The sequence below is a fragment of the Budorcas taxicolor genome, chromosome 13 (genome assembly GCF_023091745.1).
Source record: "Budorcas taxicolor isolate Tak-1 chromosome 13, Takin1.1, whole genome shotgun sequence".
NCBI lineage: Eukaryota > Metazoa > Chordata > Mammalia > Artiodactyla > Bovidae > Budorcas > Budorcas taxicolor.
In genome coordinates, this window is record NC_068922.1 from 12,614,384 (window position 1) to 12,633,781 (window position 19,398).

The 19,398-nt window shown below is 42.1% G+C and overlaps 1 protein-coding gene across 2 annotated transcripts in view; it reads left to right on the top strand.

Annotated features, from left to right (window-relative positions):
* The first annotated feature begins 1,851 nt into the window (after positions 1–1,851).
* TAF3 (TATA-box binding protein associated factor 3) overlaps positions 1,852–19,398 on the top strand; it is a 118,958-nt gene continuing 101,411 nt past the window's right edge. The window contains exons 1-2 of one of the 2 annotated variants that reach the window (XM_052650729.1): positions 1,852–2,125; positions 6,805–7,047. In XM_052650729.1, coding sequence (XP_052506689.1) covers positions 1,960–2,125; positions 6,805–7,047 — 409 coding nt within the window. In that variant the 5' untranslated portion in view covers positions 1,852–1,959. Of the gene's footprint in view, positions 2,126–2,601; positions 2,674–6,804; positions 7,048–19,398 lie in introns of those variants that run through there. The other variant, XM_052650730.1, reaches the window with a different exon arrangement.

The following is a 19,398-nucleotide window of genomic DNA, read 5'->3' on the forward strand; positions in this document are numbered from 1 at the left end:
TTCAGGTTTACTGGGACTTAAAAAAATTGAATATTATGTTCAAAGTTCTGGACTAGTCCCTAAAAGGAGAAGGTAGAGTCATGGAGCAACTCACAATTTATTGAAGAGGCACATTAACTCAAATACTAAATGCACTGTGATAGGTTCAAGAACAGAGGAACACAGCATAGAGGAGGGGAGGGGAGGAAGGAACACTCCAGAAGCTTTTAGAAGAAAAAAGCAAAAACGGGTAAAGACTGAGTAGGTGAGTCAATACAGCCTGGCTTCCTATAGGCTGAATCTAGCTTAAATGTGGGATTAGTTTGGCTTGCAAATGTATTCCCAGGACTTCCCTGGTGGCATGTACAGTGAATAAGAATTTGCCTGCCAATGCAGGGGACAGGGGTTTGATCCCTGGTTCAGGAAGATTCCAGGTGCCAAAAAGCAACTGAGCCCATGAGCACAACTACTGAGCCCACTCTCTGGAGCCCTAGAGTCACAACTACTGAAGCCTAGAGCCTGTGCTCTGCACCAAGAGGAGCCGCCTCAACGAGAAGCCCACACACCACAATCAAGACCCAGCTCAGCCAAATAAATAGAATAAAAAAGTTTTTAATGTATCTCAATAGTTAAAAATATTGATCGAGCTACTGATCACAAAACCCCGATTTCCTGCAGCTCCCTAAGATCTGGTAGCCCTTACCTGGAGCGGGGAATCTAGGGCAGGCAACAGTTCTTCATACACCCAGGTGGATTTAAGGACTTTGACCTCCGTAGGCAACTGAGTCCTCTCTTCCTTTGACAGATCCTAGACGCTGGTGAGAAGGCAATGGCACCCCACTTCAATACTCTTGCCTGGAAAATCCCATGGATGGAGGAGCCTGGTGGGCTGCAGTCCACGGGGTCGCGAAGAGTCGGACACGACTAGAGCGACTTCCCTTTCACTTTTCACTTTCATGCATTGGAGAAGGAAATGGCAACCCACTCCAGTGTTCTTGCCTGGAGAATCCCAGGGATGGGGGAGCCTGGTGGGCTGCGGTCTATGAGGTCGCACAGAATCGGACACGACTGAAGCGACTTAGCAGCAGCAGACGCTGGTGAAGGGAACACTGGCAAACTCTTGCCCACCAGCATGCCACCCGTTTTGGTAAATAAAATTTTATTGGAACCAGGGCTGCGATTTGAAAGAGGTGCCCCGAGACAGGAAAGGGGCAGGGTAGTAGCTCGGATTTTTAAATAACTGTGTTAAAATACTAGTAATTTTCATTGTTTTCTGCTGTCCCTTTAAATTGTGGTGGTCAGCGCCAAAGAGGCCACACCTTACACCCTGCCCTACTGTGAAGGGTTTCGAATGACATGATTAGCAGCTTGGACCTGATTTAATCTATACAATGGTAAACAGATCTTTTTTTTTTTTTAAGCAGAGGCGTGATTAGATTCGCGACTGTACGTTTCCACGCCCCTAAATCCCACCCTTACATTTACAGCCTCTCGGGTTCTCACTTCTCTCTAACACCCACATCCTGGCTCCTTCTTCGGGCCCTGAACCACTGACGGTGCCCTCCCCAGTCCCCTCCGAGAGAGTACCCCAGGAGGCCCCAGGAACCTGCCTCCTCTGGCGCATCCCTCACCTGCGCCCCGCGCCGCCGTTTCCTGCATCCTTCCAGGCCCGAGAGTCAACACCGGGACCATCGCTCTGCTACAACGGGGCGGAGCTTCCGCATCGGCCCGCTCCTCACTCGGCTAGTGCTGCCTCGCCCCGGCGACCATCCAGCGGGAGGCGGAGCAAGTCCAAAATGGCGGCTCTCAGGCTGGCGCGCTCCGTGCTGCTGAGGCTTTGAGGTGGTCGCCGGGGGTCGGGGGGTGGACGATTTCCCCGCCGCGGAGGCCTTGGAGAATGAATCGGGGGCCCTGCTAAGGCTAGGCGGCGGAGGTGGAGAGAAGTGGCGGCACGGACTGCGGTGGAGTCCACGGAGCGGGATGTGCGAGAGTTACTCCAGGTCGTTGTTGAGGGTCTCGGTGGCGCAGATCTGCCAGGCGCTGGGCTGGGACTCGGTGCAACTGAGCGCCTGCCACCTTCTCACGGACGTGCTGCAACGCTACCTGCAGCAGCTGGGACGGGGCTGCCACCGGTACTCGGAGCTGTGTGAGTACGGGGCTGGGGACGGGAGGCTGCCTGGCCGGTCACGAGTGACACCTCCGCGCTCCCCTGTGCTCTCCCGGCGTCCGGGAGGTGTTGGTCCTTCGCCCTCACCCCGCGATCGGGTGTCTTCTCGCCCCCTGACGCTCCTCCGCTCCCACTGCCCGTGGAAACTCGAGTCATCCCTCTGCTGCCTCTTCGCCAGCCGCTAACTTATCCCGCGTGCAGCAGGAGCCGGGTCCCCGCTCCCAGCTCCACACCCTCTGCCCTCCTCTCTGATCTGAACATCGGCCTTAATCATCGTCTCCTTTGGCAGCGTGCAGAACCCCCTCCAGAACGCCTTACAGCCTCTGTTAGTTTGGTCCTTTCCCTCCCCTTGCCCGCAAACTACTACAACTAGTTGTCACAGGCGCTCCGTCTACCGGCCGTTTCTTACAAGCCTGGCCGTTCTTCAGCTCCTGACAACACAGACTCGTTGACAGCTCTGCTCCGTTAGGGACACTGCCTCTTCTTTCTGTTCTGTTCGTTTCACGGGCAGCATCTCTACCAACTTGGTCAGTTTAACTTATGTTCACTTTCACTTACGTCTCAATTGATTTCCTCCTCTTCTGTATTTTTATGTCAGTGGTTATCAGAGTGTGGTAGAGAGATCATAGGCAGTTTACAAGCTTCCCCAGGTAGTCTGGGCTACAGCAGATGGTTTTTAAGTGAATATTGGGTAGTACCTGTTCTTTAGTGGCTAAGTCATGTCTGTCTGACTCTTTTGTGACTCCGTGGGCTGGATCCCGCCAAACTCCCCTGTCCATGGGGTTTCCCAGGCAAGAAGACTGAAGTGGATTGCCTTTTCCTCCTCCATGGGGTCTTCCCCGGCCCAGTGACCAAACTGGCAGTCTCCTGCCTTAGCTGGTGGAGTCTTTACCACGGGGCCACCAGCGAAGCCCCAGGAGTATCTATAGCTGGTGGCATTTACAAAATTGGAATCTTTAATAGGTGCAACACATCATCTCATTGATGAGAAGTTTGCGTGTGGAGAGGGAACTGAGTGACCCTCATTGAAGTTTCAGGGCATTATTTTTCAGGTGGTAAGCTGGAGAACTGGGTGAAGTGTTTCATGCAAAATTTTGTTTTGTTAAGGTGGTTACTCCACTGAAAAATTGACACCCTTGGATACACTTTACTTCTTAGGTCCCAATTTCCATTCCAACTTCCAGCGTGCTATCAGAATAACCTGTCAGTCACGCCATAACACAAACCTGACTGTGTCATTCTTAAAAATATTGCACTTAGTTACAGGCTGGGAATCCGAGCTCTCTAGCAGCACGCGCTTGCCTTTGTGAGCTCACATTTTCTTACTTTCTGCTGTCCTATCATCCTCAGGCTGCAGCCATGCTACTTGGTTTTCCTGAAACACTTTAAGCCCACCATTCCTGCCTGTGTGCTGTTTTATAGCATGTCCTTCACCCGCTGTCCACGGATAGCATGACTTCTGTTTTGAGATTCACTTATTTTGCTTTAGGAAACTCGTATCTCTTCTCATATTTCTGTACATATTTCTTCCATGTTAACTGAACATCTTGTTTTTTTTTAAATATATTTATTTGGCTGTGCTGAGTCTTGGTGGTGGCACGTGGGATCTTAGGTCTTCATTGAGGCTTTTGGGACCTAGTTCCCGAATCAAGGATGGAACCTGGGCCCCCTGCATTAGGAACTCGGAGTCTTAGTCACTGAACCACCAGGGAAGTCCCTGAATACCTTATTTTGTAATCATCTGTGTATATCTCTCACCCTCTCCTCTTCCCTCCCCAGGAGACAAATTTATTATATTGGTGTTCAGTAACCTAGTACAGTGCCATAATAGAATAGGCAGCCAGGACATACTTGTTGAAAAACTGAACTGATAAGCCACTACCATAATAATTATTTAGTCCTTTGACTTTTTGAGTTTTAAAAATGTGTAGTTTTGGACCGCTTGATTTCACAGCTGTGTCAAATCTGGACTTGAAGCTGCCGAGTGGCTCTCACTCACTGTTGTCTTGCTCGCGCACCACCAGCACACTGCTCTTTGCTTTTGCTTCATTTTCCTCCCTCCTCCCTTCCTGGCCCTTGTGTGAGTTTACTGTTACAGTATGCATGGGGCCGGTTATATTTTTTGCTCCCAAATTCCCTAAATGAGGATGGCTGTTCTGTACCTTTAGGTCAAAATATCTGCAGAATACATAGTTACCTTTCCTGACTCACAGAACCAGATGGGTGCTGGCACTGCAAGCAGCCAGGTATTCTAGAGTCATGGGGCGAGCCTTGTTTGCCTGCATGTGAACCTCGTGGATAATTGCCCAGTCTCTGTAATGATTATCTTACTTTTAGTGAGAATAGGATGATCTGGTTCATTACTCCTCATTGTGATCTGGTGACTTTTCAAAAATGCTACTTCCTGGTATACTTAACTGGTTACAGACTCTTTTAGGTTCTTTTTTCTCCACTATTCTTATTTCAGACTGGAATTAGGTCCCCACTATGCAATCTTGTCTTCTGTTTATTTCTTTTGTGTTTCTAACACAACGTTTTTTGAGCACCACTTATATATTTGCTACCTGATGGAGACGTAGGATTACTTAGGCAAAATCCCTGCCCATAAGGTGTGTACAAGGGTGTCGAAATGTCAGTAAAAACAGAATGATGGCATTTGTTCCTTTTTAAAAAGATGCTCTTTCAGTAAAGCAGGTATCAGAAGTTACTATTAATTCAACAAATATTACATTTAAAAGTTTCCCAAAGGTAACGATTTACCAAAGCACTCAGGAGCAGAAGTTTCCGTATGCACTCTATTATACATTATGCTGAAAGCAGTGCACGGTATCGATAGTACCTGCAGAGGAAATACAGAGACGGAGAGACCCGTGCGCATTCTGGGTTCCCGGGCCGGCTTCACAGGGAAGACGAGATTTGAGTTGAAGCGTGACGCACAGTGGTGCGAGGTGGGGAGCACGCCAGGTAGAAGAAAAGCATAACCTGAGATGACAAAGTGGGGTTCAGTGAGACGGCCAACGTGGAATATGTAACCAGTTCATTTGGAAGGTGCTAGAGAGAAGTGTTGGAGAAGGCAATGGCACCCCACTCCAGTACTCTTGCCTGGAAAATCCCACAGACGGAGGAGCCTAGTAGGCTGCAGTCCATGGGGTCGCTAAGAGTCGGACACGACTGAAGCGACTTAGCAGCAGCAGCAGCAGAGAGAAGTGTTAAATGGAGAAAAATCAGGTGAGGGAGGGACTTCGCAGATAGAGGCAGGAAACACCGCACGCTTCTGTGCAGGGGAGAGGGTGCTGAAAGTGATTCTTGAAGACAGTTGCGCTGTCGGTGAAACGCACTAGAGATGCACTGGGGAGGGCCTGAAGCTGTGATGAGACTGGGAGAGTGGGAACTGAGCGAAAGGAGAAGTGCTGAGAGCCAGGGCCAGCAAGGATGGGGGTGGGGGGGGGGGGAAGGACTGGAAGGTCTTGGGCTGAAACTGCTCAAATGTGGAGGAATTCAAGAGGATCACATTTTTTTAGAGTGAGAAAAGAATAATGCTTTTAATAAGGATCAAAGAGTTGAAAATGCCTGCCTGTCATTAAGGGGAAGAACAGGTATTCATTTTATGTATTCTCTCTCTTTTATACATCATAGAAGTAACCTGTACTTGTACGGAAATTCAGACTACAACATTCTTGAAGTTAGATGCGAGTCTCATGGTTCAGTTCTTCCCTTCCCTGTCTGCTGCGATCAGCCCTGTAACCTGTTACAGTTGAATGTGTATCTTTCCAGAAGTTTTCTGAATAGGTGTTAGCAAGCAGGTCTAGTTTTTGCAAACTGTGTATTATTCTTTTCCATTTTACATCATGATTTAATTTCAGGCAAACTGAATTTGATATGATTATAGGAGATTGCAGTAAAAAAAAAAAAAGACTATTTTACGGAAATCTGGAACTGGAATTTTCATAGAAGTTTTAAAAGATGCAGAGACCTTAAGTTCTATTAAGGGCAGGCAGAGAAGGAACCTCCTTTTCTAAAGAGAATCTCACTATATCTAATGCTTTATTGGTTTATCTCTACCCATTTTATATAGTATCTTCTAAATACATTTAAAATGTATATTTAAATTGCCTGTATGATCTAAGTCCTGTCAACACATTTTCTTAGATTAAAAAAAATTTGATTTAGTGGTATAATCATTTAGCAGATGTTTATGGAGTGCCAGCTGTATGCCAACCACTGTTGTACTTTCCAGCATTGTATCACTGACAGAAAATGGAATGGACATTTACCTAGCTCGGCATTCTACATATTTGATAAAAAATAATAACAAACATTTACTTTATGTCAGCCAATGTCCCAGGTGCCCTTGACCATCCTAGAGTTACTTTTGACATTAGTTCTGTACTGGCTGGTTGTTAGCATGAATTGTCCATGGTGTTCTGGCTGGTCATCAGGTTGTATTTAAATGGCCTTTCAGAGTCAGCTTTCTAATATTTAAATAATATGATGTTCTGTTGAAACTTTATTCAACTCTTTCCAATAACTGAGTCCTAAGTGTATAGTATATTTGTTTCTGAGCTGCATATTTACCTAATACTTTTTATCTTAATGCCTTAAAAGATATTCATGGGATTTTCTTAGAATAATTTGCTCTGCTTTTGACTCTGTTTCAGATGGCCGGACAGACCCAATTTTGGATGATGTTGGTGAAGCTTTCCAACTCATGGGGGTTAGTCTTCACGAACTGGAAGACTATATCCACAATATTGAACCCGTCACCTTCCCACATCAGATCCCTTCATTTCCTGTCAGCAAGAACAACGTTCTTCAGTTTCCTCAACCCGGAAGTAAAGATGCAGAGGAAAGAAAAGAGTACATCCCCGATTACATGCCACCCATTGTGTCTTCTCAAGAAGGTTTGTGGGGGTTTTTGTTTCTTGCTCATGTATTTGTAACTATTTTAATGGCTTTTTAGTCTGTTTAGGTTTTCTAATTGAAATATATAAAATGTTACGCTAACATATAAATTCTGGAAATGCAACAAAAATATTTTAATATTACTTACAAATTGTTCTAACCTTTAAGGCAACAAACTTGCAGCCAGCCTCAGCAGGCAGAGCCCTGGAATCATCAAGGCATTAATTTCCTTTGTAAATTTTAAGTAGGGGAGAACCGAAGGTGACCTCAGAGAGAAGCCTGTCAAGAGACATAGTAAATGAAAATGGGATATTCAGTAAATGAGAAAAGCTTTGAAGCATAAAATTGGGGTGGTTCTCCCCATTTACTGTAGACGTGAGTTAGATGATACTGGAAACAGTGGGTGAACATTCACTAATATTATGTAGATTTATCTGTATGATAAGTAGAAATATTTATGTTTGGTCATACAGAATTTTTATTGCAAAATAATACCTACTCAGGCATAGTCAATCCTTGAAGAGTTCCTTTCTTCCTGCATAATTTTACATGTTGATCTTCTAGGTTCACTAAGATTCTAAAGAGATACATGTGTAATTTGTGGTCTGTAATGCAGGTACGAAACATTTTTTCTTGTTAAAAAATGGGAAAGTTGCAGTTTCTTTTTTAAAATTCTAAAACCATAGATGTGCTTCAGGATAATGCAAATGATGGCAGAAATAGCTTTATCGCTTTCTTTGTTCATGTGCAGTTCAGTGGCTTTACACGCATCAACACTGCCATGCTACCAGCACCACTGTTCATCTCCAGCACATTTTCGTCTCTAACTCTGTAACCATTGAACAGTAACTCCTCACTGCCCCTTCCCCTCAGCCCCTGGCAGCCATCTTTCTGTTTCCTGTCTACAAATTTGACTGCTCTAGGTATTTCATGTAAGTGGAATTTCACATATCTGTTTACCTGCCTTGCTTCACTTGGCATAGTGTCGTCAAGATTCATCCATGTTGTAGCAAGTGTCAAAATTTCTCTCCTTTTAAGGGCTGAACTATACCTCATTGTGCATATTAAGCCACATTTTGTTTTCCATCCATTTTTGGATGGCTGCTTGGGTTGTTTCTACCTTTTGGCTGTTGTGAATCTGCTATGAACATTGCAAATACTTGATGCCCTGCTTTTCAGTTCTTTGGGGTCTATACTCAGAAGAGGAATTGCTGGATCATATGGTAATTCTATATTGTTTGAGGAACAGTTTAAACATGGAAAACTGTCATAGCTTTCTGGTTTGAGTCCCTTGGAAAAAGACTCTACTTGACAGCTTAGCACTTTTCTACTTAAAGTTCTTAGAGATTTAATCCTGACTGAAGGCAGCAGTCAGTTTTCACCAGTAAATGTGATACAGAGCATGCCTTTAGTAGGTGTTCTTGCTGCTAAGTCACTTCAGTCGTGTCCAACTCTGTGCGACCCCATAGACGGCAGCCCACCAGGCTCCCCCGTCCCTGGGATTCTCCAGGCAAGAACATTGGAGTGGGTTGCCATTTCCTTCTCCAGTGCATGAAAGTGAAAGGTGAAAGTGAAGTTGCTCAGTCGTGTCTGACCCTTAGTGACCCCATGGACTGGAGCCTACCAGGCTCCTCTGTCCATGGGATTTTCCAGGCAAGAGTACTGGAGTGGGGTGCCATTGCTTTCTCCAAGGTGTTCTTGAACCGAGTTCAATTAAGTGTTGTTTGTAAGGTCTTGCCTGTAGAAGTTCCCTGTTTGTCCTCCTTTCCTGACTAATGGTACATTAACAGCACGGCTTGGAAATCTTCACACTTGCAAATCAGTCATTCCCAATGTTCCTCAGTAGCTGCTAAGAATCTGTCTCCTCCACACCTTTGAGTTGATTTGTATTTGTAACCTTTATTACCTTGGAGGATGTCTTACTGTTTGTAATCCCCTGTGTAAAGGCGTTTTGTTTAAACCCCTCATTCCCTAATGTCTGTGTTCTTGATCTTAGAAACTTATATTTGTTACAGCTTCTCTAAGCACCTATTACTTTAATAACAGATGAATTTCAGTATTAACATCATCAAAGGAGGGTTTCTTGGGCCGAGGCCTGGTACTAACTGTTGAAAAGAACCCCTCTTCATGAAAGTAGCATCCAGTTAGTCTGTGATGTGTCCTCTTGTACTTTAAGAATAGCCTTTGTATGGCTCTGAAATAGTTTTTAGATGAAATGCCACTTAGAAGTATATAAGTATGCTTAAAATGCTACTTAGAAGTACACAAAATTTGAAATTGTGCTAAGAAAACATGAATGGTCATCAAATGCTGGGAGGAAACAGAAGGCATTACATGGGAGGAAACTGAAGGGAAGACACTGTTGTGAGTACCTGGCACATTAGTGATTCTCAGAGTGATACAAGTATCATTTCAGCAAGTTAGACACTGGTAAAGTATAACAGCAAGACTATGTGTGTTACTAATTGGCATGTGTTTGAGCTGGAACTACTGTCTTCTCCGTATAAACAGTTTTATAGTCCATTTTCTCTGTGTACTTTGGAGCTTTCTAAATCTATTTTCATATCATTTTGCCTCCCGTTCAGCCTCCTGTTTAGTAGTTAGATTGTTTAAATTTTTTTCTGTTTTTTTTTTTTTTTAATTTGAATTCAGATTCAATTAATCTCACTTCCTGGTTCACACACAGATTCCTCTCTGGTCATTGCATGGCCTGCATTTATTAATTTGGAGAGTTAATTATTTTTAATATTGTAATAAACCCTGATGAGCTCACTACTCAGAACCAAAGCTAGGACTTTGATTATAGTCTGTGCTTACCTTCTTGTTTTGTTTTTATGGCACGCAAATTATATACAGTGAAGTTCTGTCAAAGTGATATGGTTGTCATGTTTAAATATTGCCAAGGAAATGTAGCTAAGATAGCAGATTTGTACTGGGTAGTGAAGGAGAGTGAAAAATGATTCAGTGATTTTAGCTACTGACTGCTCTCTGAAATTACGATAGTAAATTTTTGAGTTTCTCTTCTGGATTATTTGAAGCAAAAGAAGAATCTTATCTTATTTGAAGTTTCTGCAGTAGAAATTATAAACATTCTAGGAGGAAAATAATGTAAGCCTTGACCACTTCTTTTTCCAGCTAACACTTGTGGATTTTCTAAGGAGCAGAAATATTGCTGATTCATATAATGTGCATATTGTTCATAAGGATATAGTAATGATAGGCAGTACAATAAGATGTTTATTAAAACCTTTTATTCAGGGAAAAGAACATAAAATACAGTCCTGTGGTTACCCAGTTTTTAATACAGCCACACAAGTCAACTTAGTAAGCCATTTACAACCTGAAGTCTTTTTTTCCACCGGCACAGCACATTAGAAGGTATCTAGCATTCTGGTTAGTGGTGCACAGTGTGGTACAGATGTGAAGAACTTTGATAATAACATCTGTTCAACAAGTTTTTTGTTTTATTTTCCTAAGAGCCACAGGCATGGTCAGACTTTGGTCATAAAATCATACTAGTAAAGTTCTGTCATGGGGCTACCCTCTTATCCACCTTTCAACCTGGTTTACATCAAAAAAAGCGTGTGGGGACTCCCTCTGGTGGTCCAGTGGTTAAGACTTTGCCTTCCAGTGCAGAGGGTGCGGGTTCGGTCCCTGGTTGAGGACCTGTGGAAGAAGCCTGGGCTCCATGGAGCCGTTCGGCTGAGACTCAGTTAGTCACTGAGTTTACAGTCTCACAAAGCCACTCTCCCTTTCCCAGTGTCATTCCCACTGTCTGTAAGGCAGGTGTGTGGCCCTGCCACGAGAGGGGTGGTGAGGACTGAGATTCTGTAAGACATTTATGTGAAACAGGACTGTGCGCAATGCATAACAACGCATGTTGGTCCCCTTCCCATCTTGCTGCTTCACTCTTGAGGAATTTCCTTTTCCCTTGAAGGACAATATACATTTGAGGAAGTGACTCAACAATAAGAATAATCTAAAACAGTGTTCATCACATGCTTAGGGGCTAAGGAGACACAGACTTAATACCTGGGTTGGGTGTGTGCTTGATGGAGGAGCTCTCTGACTGCCAGCTGTGTGAAGACGGGGTGGGAGAAGATGAGAGACGAATTCCTACCTGTTATAACTGATTATGTGTTTACAAGTGAAACCTGTTGAAAGGATGTTAGAAATGCACAACCTGCACAGACTGTTACAGTTCTGATGGCCAGTACCCAGTGTGTTTTACCCAAGAACACTACCCACCTGCCAGCCCACCATATGTATTTTCAGATTCACAACAGTAACATATTTTTCTTTCCTGTTTTGTTTGCCAAGGAATGCATGAAAAATAGCGTTCTCTTCCAGAGTCATTGTTCGGTTCTCAAAAGTATGGTCAGTAGATCACTGGTCTTCTAGGTGATCTGTTGATTGGTCCGTAATATTTGAGAAGGAAAAAAGAAATAGAAACCATTTACTCTCTTTTACTTATTGCAGGAAACTGAACAACCTCAAACTAGGAAACTTGGTCAAGATACTGTGATGTTGCTACTTGTAGGGCTTTAAAAATTTTTTAAGTTAACTTTCTTTGAATAGATTTAGATTTATGGGAAAATCCTGTACCCAGTTTCATGTAATATTACTACTATATTACTATGGAATGCTTGTTGTGGTTAATGAACCAGTGTCGATATATTACTGTCATGCATTATTGATGTCCACTATCTTTAGTTTTTACCTGATGCCCTTCCTCTGATCCATCCGTATCGTGTACCCTTGACTTTAGTCGTCGTGTCTTCTTGGGCTCTTGTTGACCCTGACAGTTTCCAAACTTTCCGTCTCTGACAACCGTGACAGTTTTGAGGAGCATTGGTCAGAGGCATATAGATGCCCCTCTGTTGGAACTTGTCAGGCTTTTCTCGTGATTGCACTGGAGTGACAGGTTTTGGGGGAGGAAGACCACAGTTGTGAAGTGCCATTTCCATCGTGTCTTATTAAAGGTACATCCTGTCAACGCGATTGATTACTGTTGATGCTGACCTTGGTCATGGGGCAGATTAGTGTTTCTCGGTATGTCCATTCTGAAGGTACCCTCCTTTCCCTCTTCCCACACTGTCGCCTTTGGAAAGAATCCCCTATGCGTAGACCGCTGTTAAGGAGTAGGGAGTTGTACTGCCTCCCCCTCCCCTTAAAGGTGGAGTATTTCCACAAATTAGACTCTTCTGCAGAAATTATTTGAAATTCTTCTCCATTTGTCTCTTCTCTCCCAGGGCTTATTTTATGAAGCACTTTCAAAAATAAACATTTATAGGTTCAAAATAATTTTTAAAAGTAACACAAGCATGTTGGGAAAAAAAAATACTGTCCAAGTATATTCAGGATGAAACAAAAGGTCTTCCTCTTTTTCCTCATACTTTCATTCCCCAAGAGTAACGTGTTTAAGGTGTGAATCCTTCTAGGTCTCTTAATAGGGAATGTTTTGACTTAAGGATGTGTGTCCACTTCAGTTCCTACCATTTGTCTCTCAAGCTGCTGCTGTCTCACTTCCTCCATCCTTCTCTTGAAGTCGCTCTCATTGAGATCATCAAGTACCACCTGACTGGTTGACTTAAAGGCAGTGTTTATCCTTATTTACTGATCTGTTTTTTTGGAGGAGTGGGTATAGCTTAGTGAATTATTACAAAGGAATTACCTTTATAAAGGGCTTCCCTGGTGGCTCAGTGGTAAAGAATCTGCCTGCCAGTTCAGGAGATGCAGGTTCAATTGCTGGGTTGGAAAGATCCCCTGGAGAAGGGAGTGGCTACCCACTCTAGTATTCTTGCCTGGAGAATCCCATGGACAGAGGAGCCTGGTGGGCTACAGTTCATGGGGTTGCAAAGAGTCGGCTTAGTCAGCTTAGCAACTAAACAACAAGCAAATACCTTTTAACCACCTCCCATTTCAGTACCCAGAACTTTACCAACCACTCCAGAGCCCCGCCGTGTGCCAACCCCTCTCTTTTCTACTCTTCTCACTTTATTGTAGGGAATACTGCTTTGTTTTTCTTAATAGTTTTATCAATAAATCAAATGTGCATCCCTAGATACTTTAATTTCTTTTCACATCCACCATGTTTTTTTTTTTTCCCTACTTCTTGTAACTTTTAAGTTTCTTTTAGTCTACAGGCCCCACTTCTAATTCCCTGCCCCCGCCTTCTCCCTTCTCCCCTGTACAGTGCACTGTATTTGCTGAGGAGCCTGGAGTGTTGGACTTTCAGGATTGCCCACAGTCTAGATTGGCTATGTACTCTGTACTGTCAATGGTGCAGGGCAGTGTGCTTCTTTGAAATTGGCAACAAGGATCTATAAGGACTGGTAAGACTTTCTTTCCCTGCCTCTGGCAAGACAGATGTGGGTTTGTACCTATAGCGTAAGTTTTTGAGTTAGAGTTTTAAAATATATGGGTGTCCCCAGCTTTGCATTCAGCCCTTAAGTAGAGGTGCATATATTTCCCAGTGGAGATAGAGGTTCCAGCACACACAGCTATGATGGACTCCACTTTATAGTGGACCAGGCCAGAATTATCTTCCTGGTTGAAATGGTTTTCCTTTAATCTTTCTGGAGTTATGAAAATAAGAGCACAGTTGCAATGCTGAAATAGTTTGTATGCTTCTAAATAAGCAAAGTCTCTAATGCCTTAGAAAAGTTAAGCATGTGGTATTTTACATACCTTAACCACCACATTTGTCTGCTTCTCCCATGATAGAAAAAATATTTTGTTGGTTTTAATAAAATTTTAGAAATTTCAGAAGTTTCTAGTATCCACGGTGAGAGCTCTTGGAAATTCCCCGTACGTAGCAGAGGGAGGGATTGAGAGGTGCACAGGGCAGTAGATGTCACATGGCCGGCTGGGGCTGAGCCCCAGTGTGAGTGCCTTTGTCGTAAATTAGGGTTTAGTCTCTCTTACTTTGTTGAGTTTGAATCTTATCTGGGACAGTGCAGTAATTGCATTTTATTTAACTAATTAGCTGCTATGGCTGCATGGAGCTTTTCTGTTTCAGATAGAATAATACCAAGTTATTTGCTTCACTTACAATGGTGGTCTATCGATCTTGTACCGTTGGTGCTAAAGAAAATTCAGAATCGTATTTTCATTTGTTTATCAAATAGCTATGAAGAGCCTACTGTCTGCCAGGCACACTGGTTATTTTGGGAGATACAGGGATGTGTCTCCAGAAAGGGCCAACTTTGCCTTCCTAGAGTTTTCTAATCTAAGAGGGGGTGGGAGAAAGACTAGACTAATATTTATGTATGATTTCAAATTATCAAGGAATGAAGGACTTGATGACTGTGTTTTCAGTGGCCAGGATACGGTGATGGTGAGGGTGGAGGATGTCTTTGAGAGAGGAGTCTGGGTGGAACTTGGTCATCCAAGGGGGAGGTAGGTGATGGGGCCTGGATTCTGACTGGTGACGCCATCGGAGGAAGGACCATTTTATTTCTGGTGGAGACTTTAAACTCTGCAGTCTAAATAAGAATATTGATTTCTTTTTTTCCTGTGAAAGGGATTACAGTTCAGTAGGTGGCACTCTTTCCTTTTCTGTAAGTGTTTGATATCCAATTAAATGCCCCCCCAAAGTTTTTAAAGTCTTAAGAAAAAGCATATAACTTAAACCATAGGTGGCTTGCTTTAGAAAGAAAGACAATAGCATTGTTAATAATTTATTGTCTCTGGAACTTTGTTAGAGCAGTTACACATGAATATATTTACTATTTGTTTTCTTTAAGGAAACTTTTGTATTTGGCCAAGATTCCTTTTTATCATTTAGCAAAGACGTATATTATCCTTCCTGAAACTCCAGCTTTTCTTTTCAAAAATTTTAAATTATCTGTATCTACCTTTCCCCCTGTTTTGATTTTTAAACATCTTCAAAGTCCCATTAGAAGATACTTTTAATGTGGGCATATTTTCCCCATTTTCACTTTCCTCTTATGTGTCCACCCATTTTTCATTTATGAAGAGAAGTTTTGGTTAATTGACATAGTTAATATAATTTGTATCCTACTGTGGTTTGAAAATTGTATAAATCTTAATTATGTTGAATTGGTTCACAGTGCTTTTCAGGTTTACTATATCCTTCTACTTCTCTATATATTCATTCTGTTAATTTTTGAAAGTTCGATATTAAAACTCCAACTAGAAATCTTAATTTATCTACTTAAAAATAATTGTAATATAGAGTGGAACTATATGTAACCTTGTTCTGTATGGCGTAAAATATGCCCACATTAAAACGATAGATTCAGAGGATTTGGTGTGGGTTTGTCATTCTGTCATGTGTTAGTAGGATGAGGGTGTGGAGATGCTGCAGGTTTGTTAGAGATTTTGATTTGTGGTGCTTACTTAGTGAATATCTTTGAATATCTGCCCCATAGCAGTTAGCTGTTCAGCTATAGGAGTGATGGTTGAGAGGTCTCGTCTGAGATGAAAGATGAAGAGTATTACTTATTCCATGTTGCTGGCTAGTCTTTATAACCATCATTTTATTTTATTTATAAATTTTTTTGGCTGCACCACAGGCTTGTGGGATTTTTAGTTTCCCAACCAGAGATCAAACCCAGGCCCTACTTGGTGAGGGCGTGAAGCCCTAACCACTGGACCACCCGAGAATTCCCTTTAACTGTCATTTTAAGTGACTGTGTGATGGGACACCCCTTAGTCTTGAAGATTTAGGCCTCTTCTAAGTTTTAACTTACATGAATAGCACTGTAATACATGCATTTATTCATACAATTTTCTCAGGATTTCAGATTATTTCTGATTGACTTTTGAAAATTTGATTACTGATTTAAGACTATGAAGTTAAAAGATTTTGATGAAATTCCTTTAAAAATATTATATTAATTTACAGTACTAGTAATATGAAATACCCATTTTATTCCATATTTCATTTAAAACAGTGTTTCTAACTTAATAGGTGGTATTATTTACATTAAAATTTTTAAATTCTGGTATTAATATTTAACACAATCTGAGAAAAAGTGTTCTTAACCTTCGGGGTATTGTTAGAATTGATTAGCTCCAATTTTTGGTTTTGAGTTTTGAGCAGTTCTTTTTATTTTGAAGGATTGGCATTTCATGGTTTTTATTCTTTCTTAGAGGTTGTCAAAAGCACAAAGTTAAAATATATTTAATTTTTTAGTTGAATAAAACTCCTTCTGCCTTGCCATTACCATATGGGTCCATTGCACCCTTATATAAATTTAAGTTACAATATGGGATCTTATGGATCATGTTTTCTGTATCTTGAAACATCTTGCTATTTAATCATCATAGGTATTATTTTGTTATGACTCACTGTAACTCATCAGTTGTTCCCAAATATACTTAAAAATGGAAGAATATGAAATGCAGATATGAGAGTAAAATGGAAGAATGATGAAATCATCTAGATAAGGATGATCCAATAGTGAAATAAATTGTCACCTTTCATTTTTCTAATTTTGGGGCCATTTTCTAATTCTGTATTCTGTTTTCAAGAATGTAATTAAGAAGACTAGAAGCATTGTTCTAGCCGACTTTTAGGTTTAATTGAACACAGTTGAAAGTGCAAAATTTTTCATTTTCCACTTGGAAAAGGGAAAAAACTAACATTTCATAATTATTAGACAAATCGGAAATAAACGCAGAGCTAGCAACATTTTTTGCCTTGTTTTCCCTCTCCTTTTACTTATATTTCTGCAAATTATGTATAAAATGGCTTAAAAATATGAAGGTTCCACTGAGCCAAGATGTCAAATGGTAATAGTTATTTTTCCTGCTATCCTGAGGGTGAAAGTAAGAAACATTTGTCCGATTTAATGGCACTATTACATTTGAACACTTCTCTTTAGTGTGCAGCCCTAATTATGTCTTGACAGACACAATTGGGAATAGTTAGAAGGAAGCAGTAGGTCTGGGCCAATCAGCAGTGGAAAGGAAAGCTCAGGAAGTCCCAGCGCCACTGTAGAGGAGAAAAACTCACTTTTCATTTCCTCTCCTGTACAGCGTGTTCAGATTAACTTTAAAGGGGCCTGAGCTGTAGGTGGGAAGATTCTGTCCGCGGTCGAGTGTTACCTGTGTGTTGGGGCCCCTCTCAGCAGGCATCGAGTCGTCAGTGCACAGACCTTGCCAGGTCCCCTGAGAACTGCTTCATATCCTATTGCCCATTCAGCAGGAAACAGGGATACACTTAGTTTTGCATTTAAAGGGTTTCTGAAAGTTCAGCCTCCAGTGAAGGCTGGCAGTGAATTCATTATTATTAAAGCTGCTTTGTTGGGAAGAAAAGGATTGTTTAGAACTGTCCTCTTTGGTGTTACCAAAAATGCTCTGGGAAATTTTTTTTTTAATGGCAAAGAATTCTGTGTCTTTACATGTCTATATGGTACACATCGTACGTCTTCTTACAAATATTGTGCAACTGTTGCATCTGCCAAAGTGGTGTTTAAATGGCTGCGGAACCTAGCAGTATACACGTGTTTATAGTTTAACAAGTGTTCAAGGTTTCCAGAGACGTTCATGGCACGGTTTGTTTTTTCTTGAGACCTTTTTTTTCAACCTTGTCTTTCTCAATTTTAGTAGCAAAAAGGTGACTTAAACACATGGTGAGTTTATGTCAGACTTTGAGGGACAAGGGCCTGAATGCTGGATTTGATGGAACTTGGCGAGAAACACCAGCACTTAGATGCCCTGAGTGAGGTGCCACACACTCTTCTGAGGGTCTTCCACATACTGCCTTCATCATAGCCCTGCCTGAGGATTAAGAGCTGGTGTTGGTCCTTCTGTAGACAAGCAAACTGAGGTGTAGGGGTGGTAGGGAACTTTCAAGATCACACACTAGTAACTGGGGGATCCAAAGTCTGACTCCAAAGGACTAGTTTTTTTGTTTGTTTCTAAGTTACTTGAGCTCATTTTTTTATGCTTAATTTGTGTTACTGTGATGCTCCCATTTATAAGGTTCAAGTATCCATAATGAAGCTTCTGGTTACTTTATGCCACTGATTTAACCCTGTTGATTGTGGACTTCTGGGAAGACTTGAGGTTATTGCCTGAGTTCCCTGAAGCATCCTATGTAGACTAAGTAAAAGAACTTATATGAACATATAATGTAACTCTATGTTTAGTGTGTGGAACAGTTGTTGTCGTTAAAAACATACAGTTTCATTTAGTTCATAGTCTTTTGTTATTGCATATTTCCCTAAGTGGGCTCTCCAGGTGGCTCAGTGGTTTAGAATCCACCTGCAGTGCAGGAGATATAGGAGATGTAAGTTCAATCCCTCAATTGGGACGATGCCCTGGAGTAGGAATGGCAACCCGCTCCAGTATTCCTGCCTGGAGGATCCCATGGACAGAGGAGCCTGGCGGGCTACAATCCACGGGGTCGCAGAGAGGCAGACACGACTGAGCATGAATGCACGCATTTCCCTAATTAGTGTATGCTAACATTACAGCTATGTTGTTGTGGGCATTCATGATACCTTTTGTTGTTAAAAAGGAGGGCAGTATTTAGAAATGATTGGGAACCATCAAGTGATTGCCTTCAGGATCCGCATCTCCTGATGAGTCCTGTCTGGGCCAGGGTGAATTGCTCAGCTGACAGTGAAACCTGGTGTTATTTTCTGTTTGCAGGGATGTACCTGTAGATTAAATCTTTACAATGTTTTAGTTGAGAAGCACACTTGATGGTTACTACTCCTTTCATTGATTTGCTCTCATGAATGAGAGCATTCATTATATTTGGGAATTGTAGGCCAACTCATGCTATTAATTTAAGGAAGTCACATTGGAGGCAATATCCATACCAGACATTAATTTAAAGTTAAAAATGGATACTATTTAAAACATTGACCTTGTAATACGTATTCACTTATTGAATTCATTCAGCATGTACTTAGTGATTGTGTGTGCCAGTGAACACAGAAGATACATATGAGCAGAACAGACAGTAGTTTTTGTCCTTGTGGATTTTATACTTTCAGTTCAGTTCAGTCGCTCAGTCATGTCCGACTCTGCGACCCCATGGACTGCAGCACGCCAGGCCTCCCTGTCCATCACCAACTCCTGGAGTTCACCCAAACTCATGTCCATTGAGCCGGTGATGGCCATCCAGCCATCTCATCCTCTGTCATCCCCTTCTCCCACCTTCACTCTTTCCCAGCATCAGGGTATTTTCAAATGAGTCAGTTCTTCGCATCAGGTTTCAGCTTCAACATCAGTCCTTCCAGTGAACACCCAGGACTGATTTCCTTTAGGATTGACTGCTTTGATCTTCTTGCAGACCAAGGGACTCTCAAGAGTCTTTTCCAACACCACAGTTCAAAAGCATCAATTCTTCAGCACTCAGCTTTCTT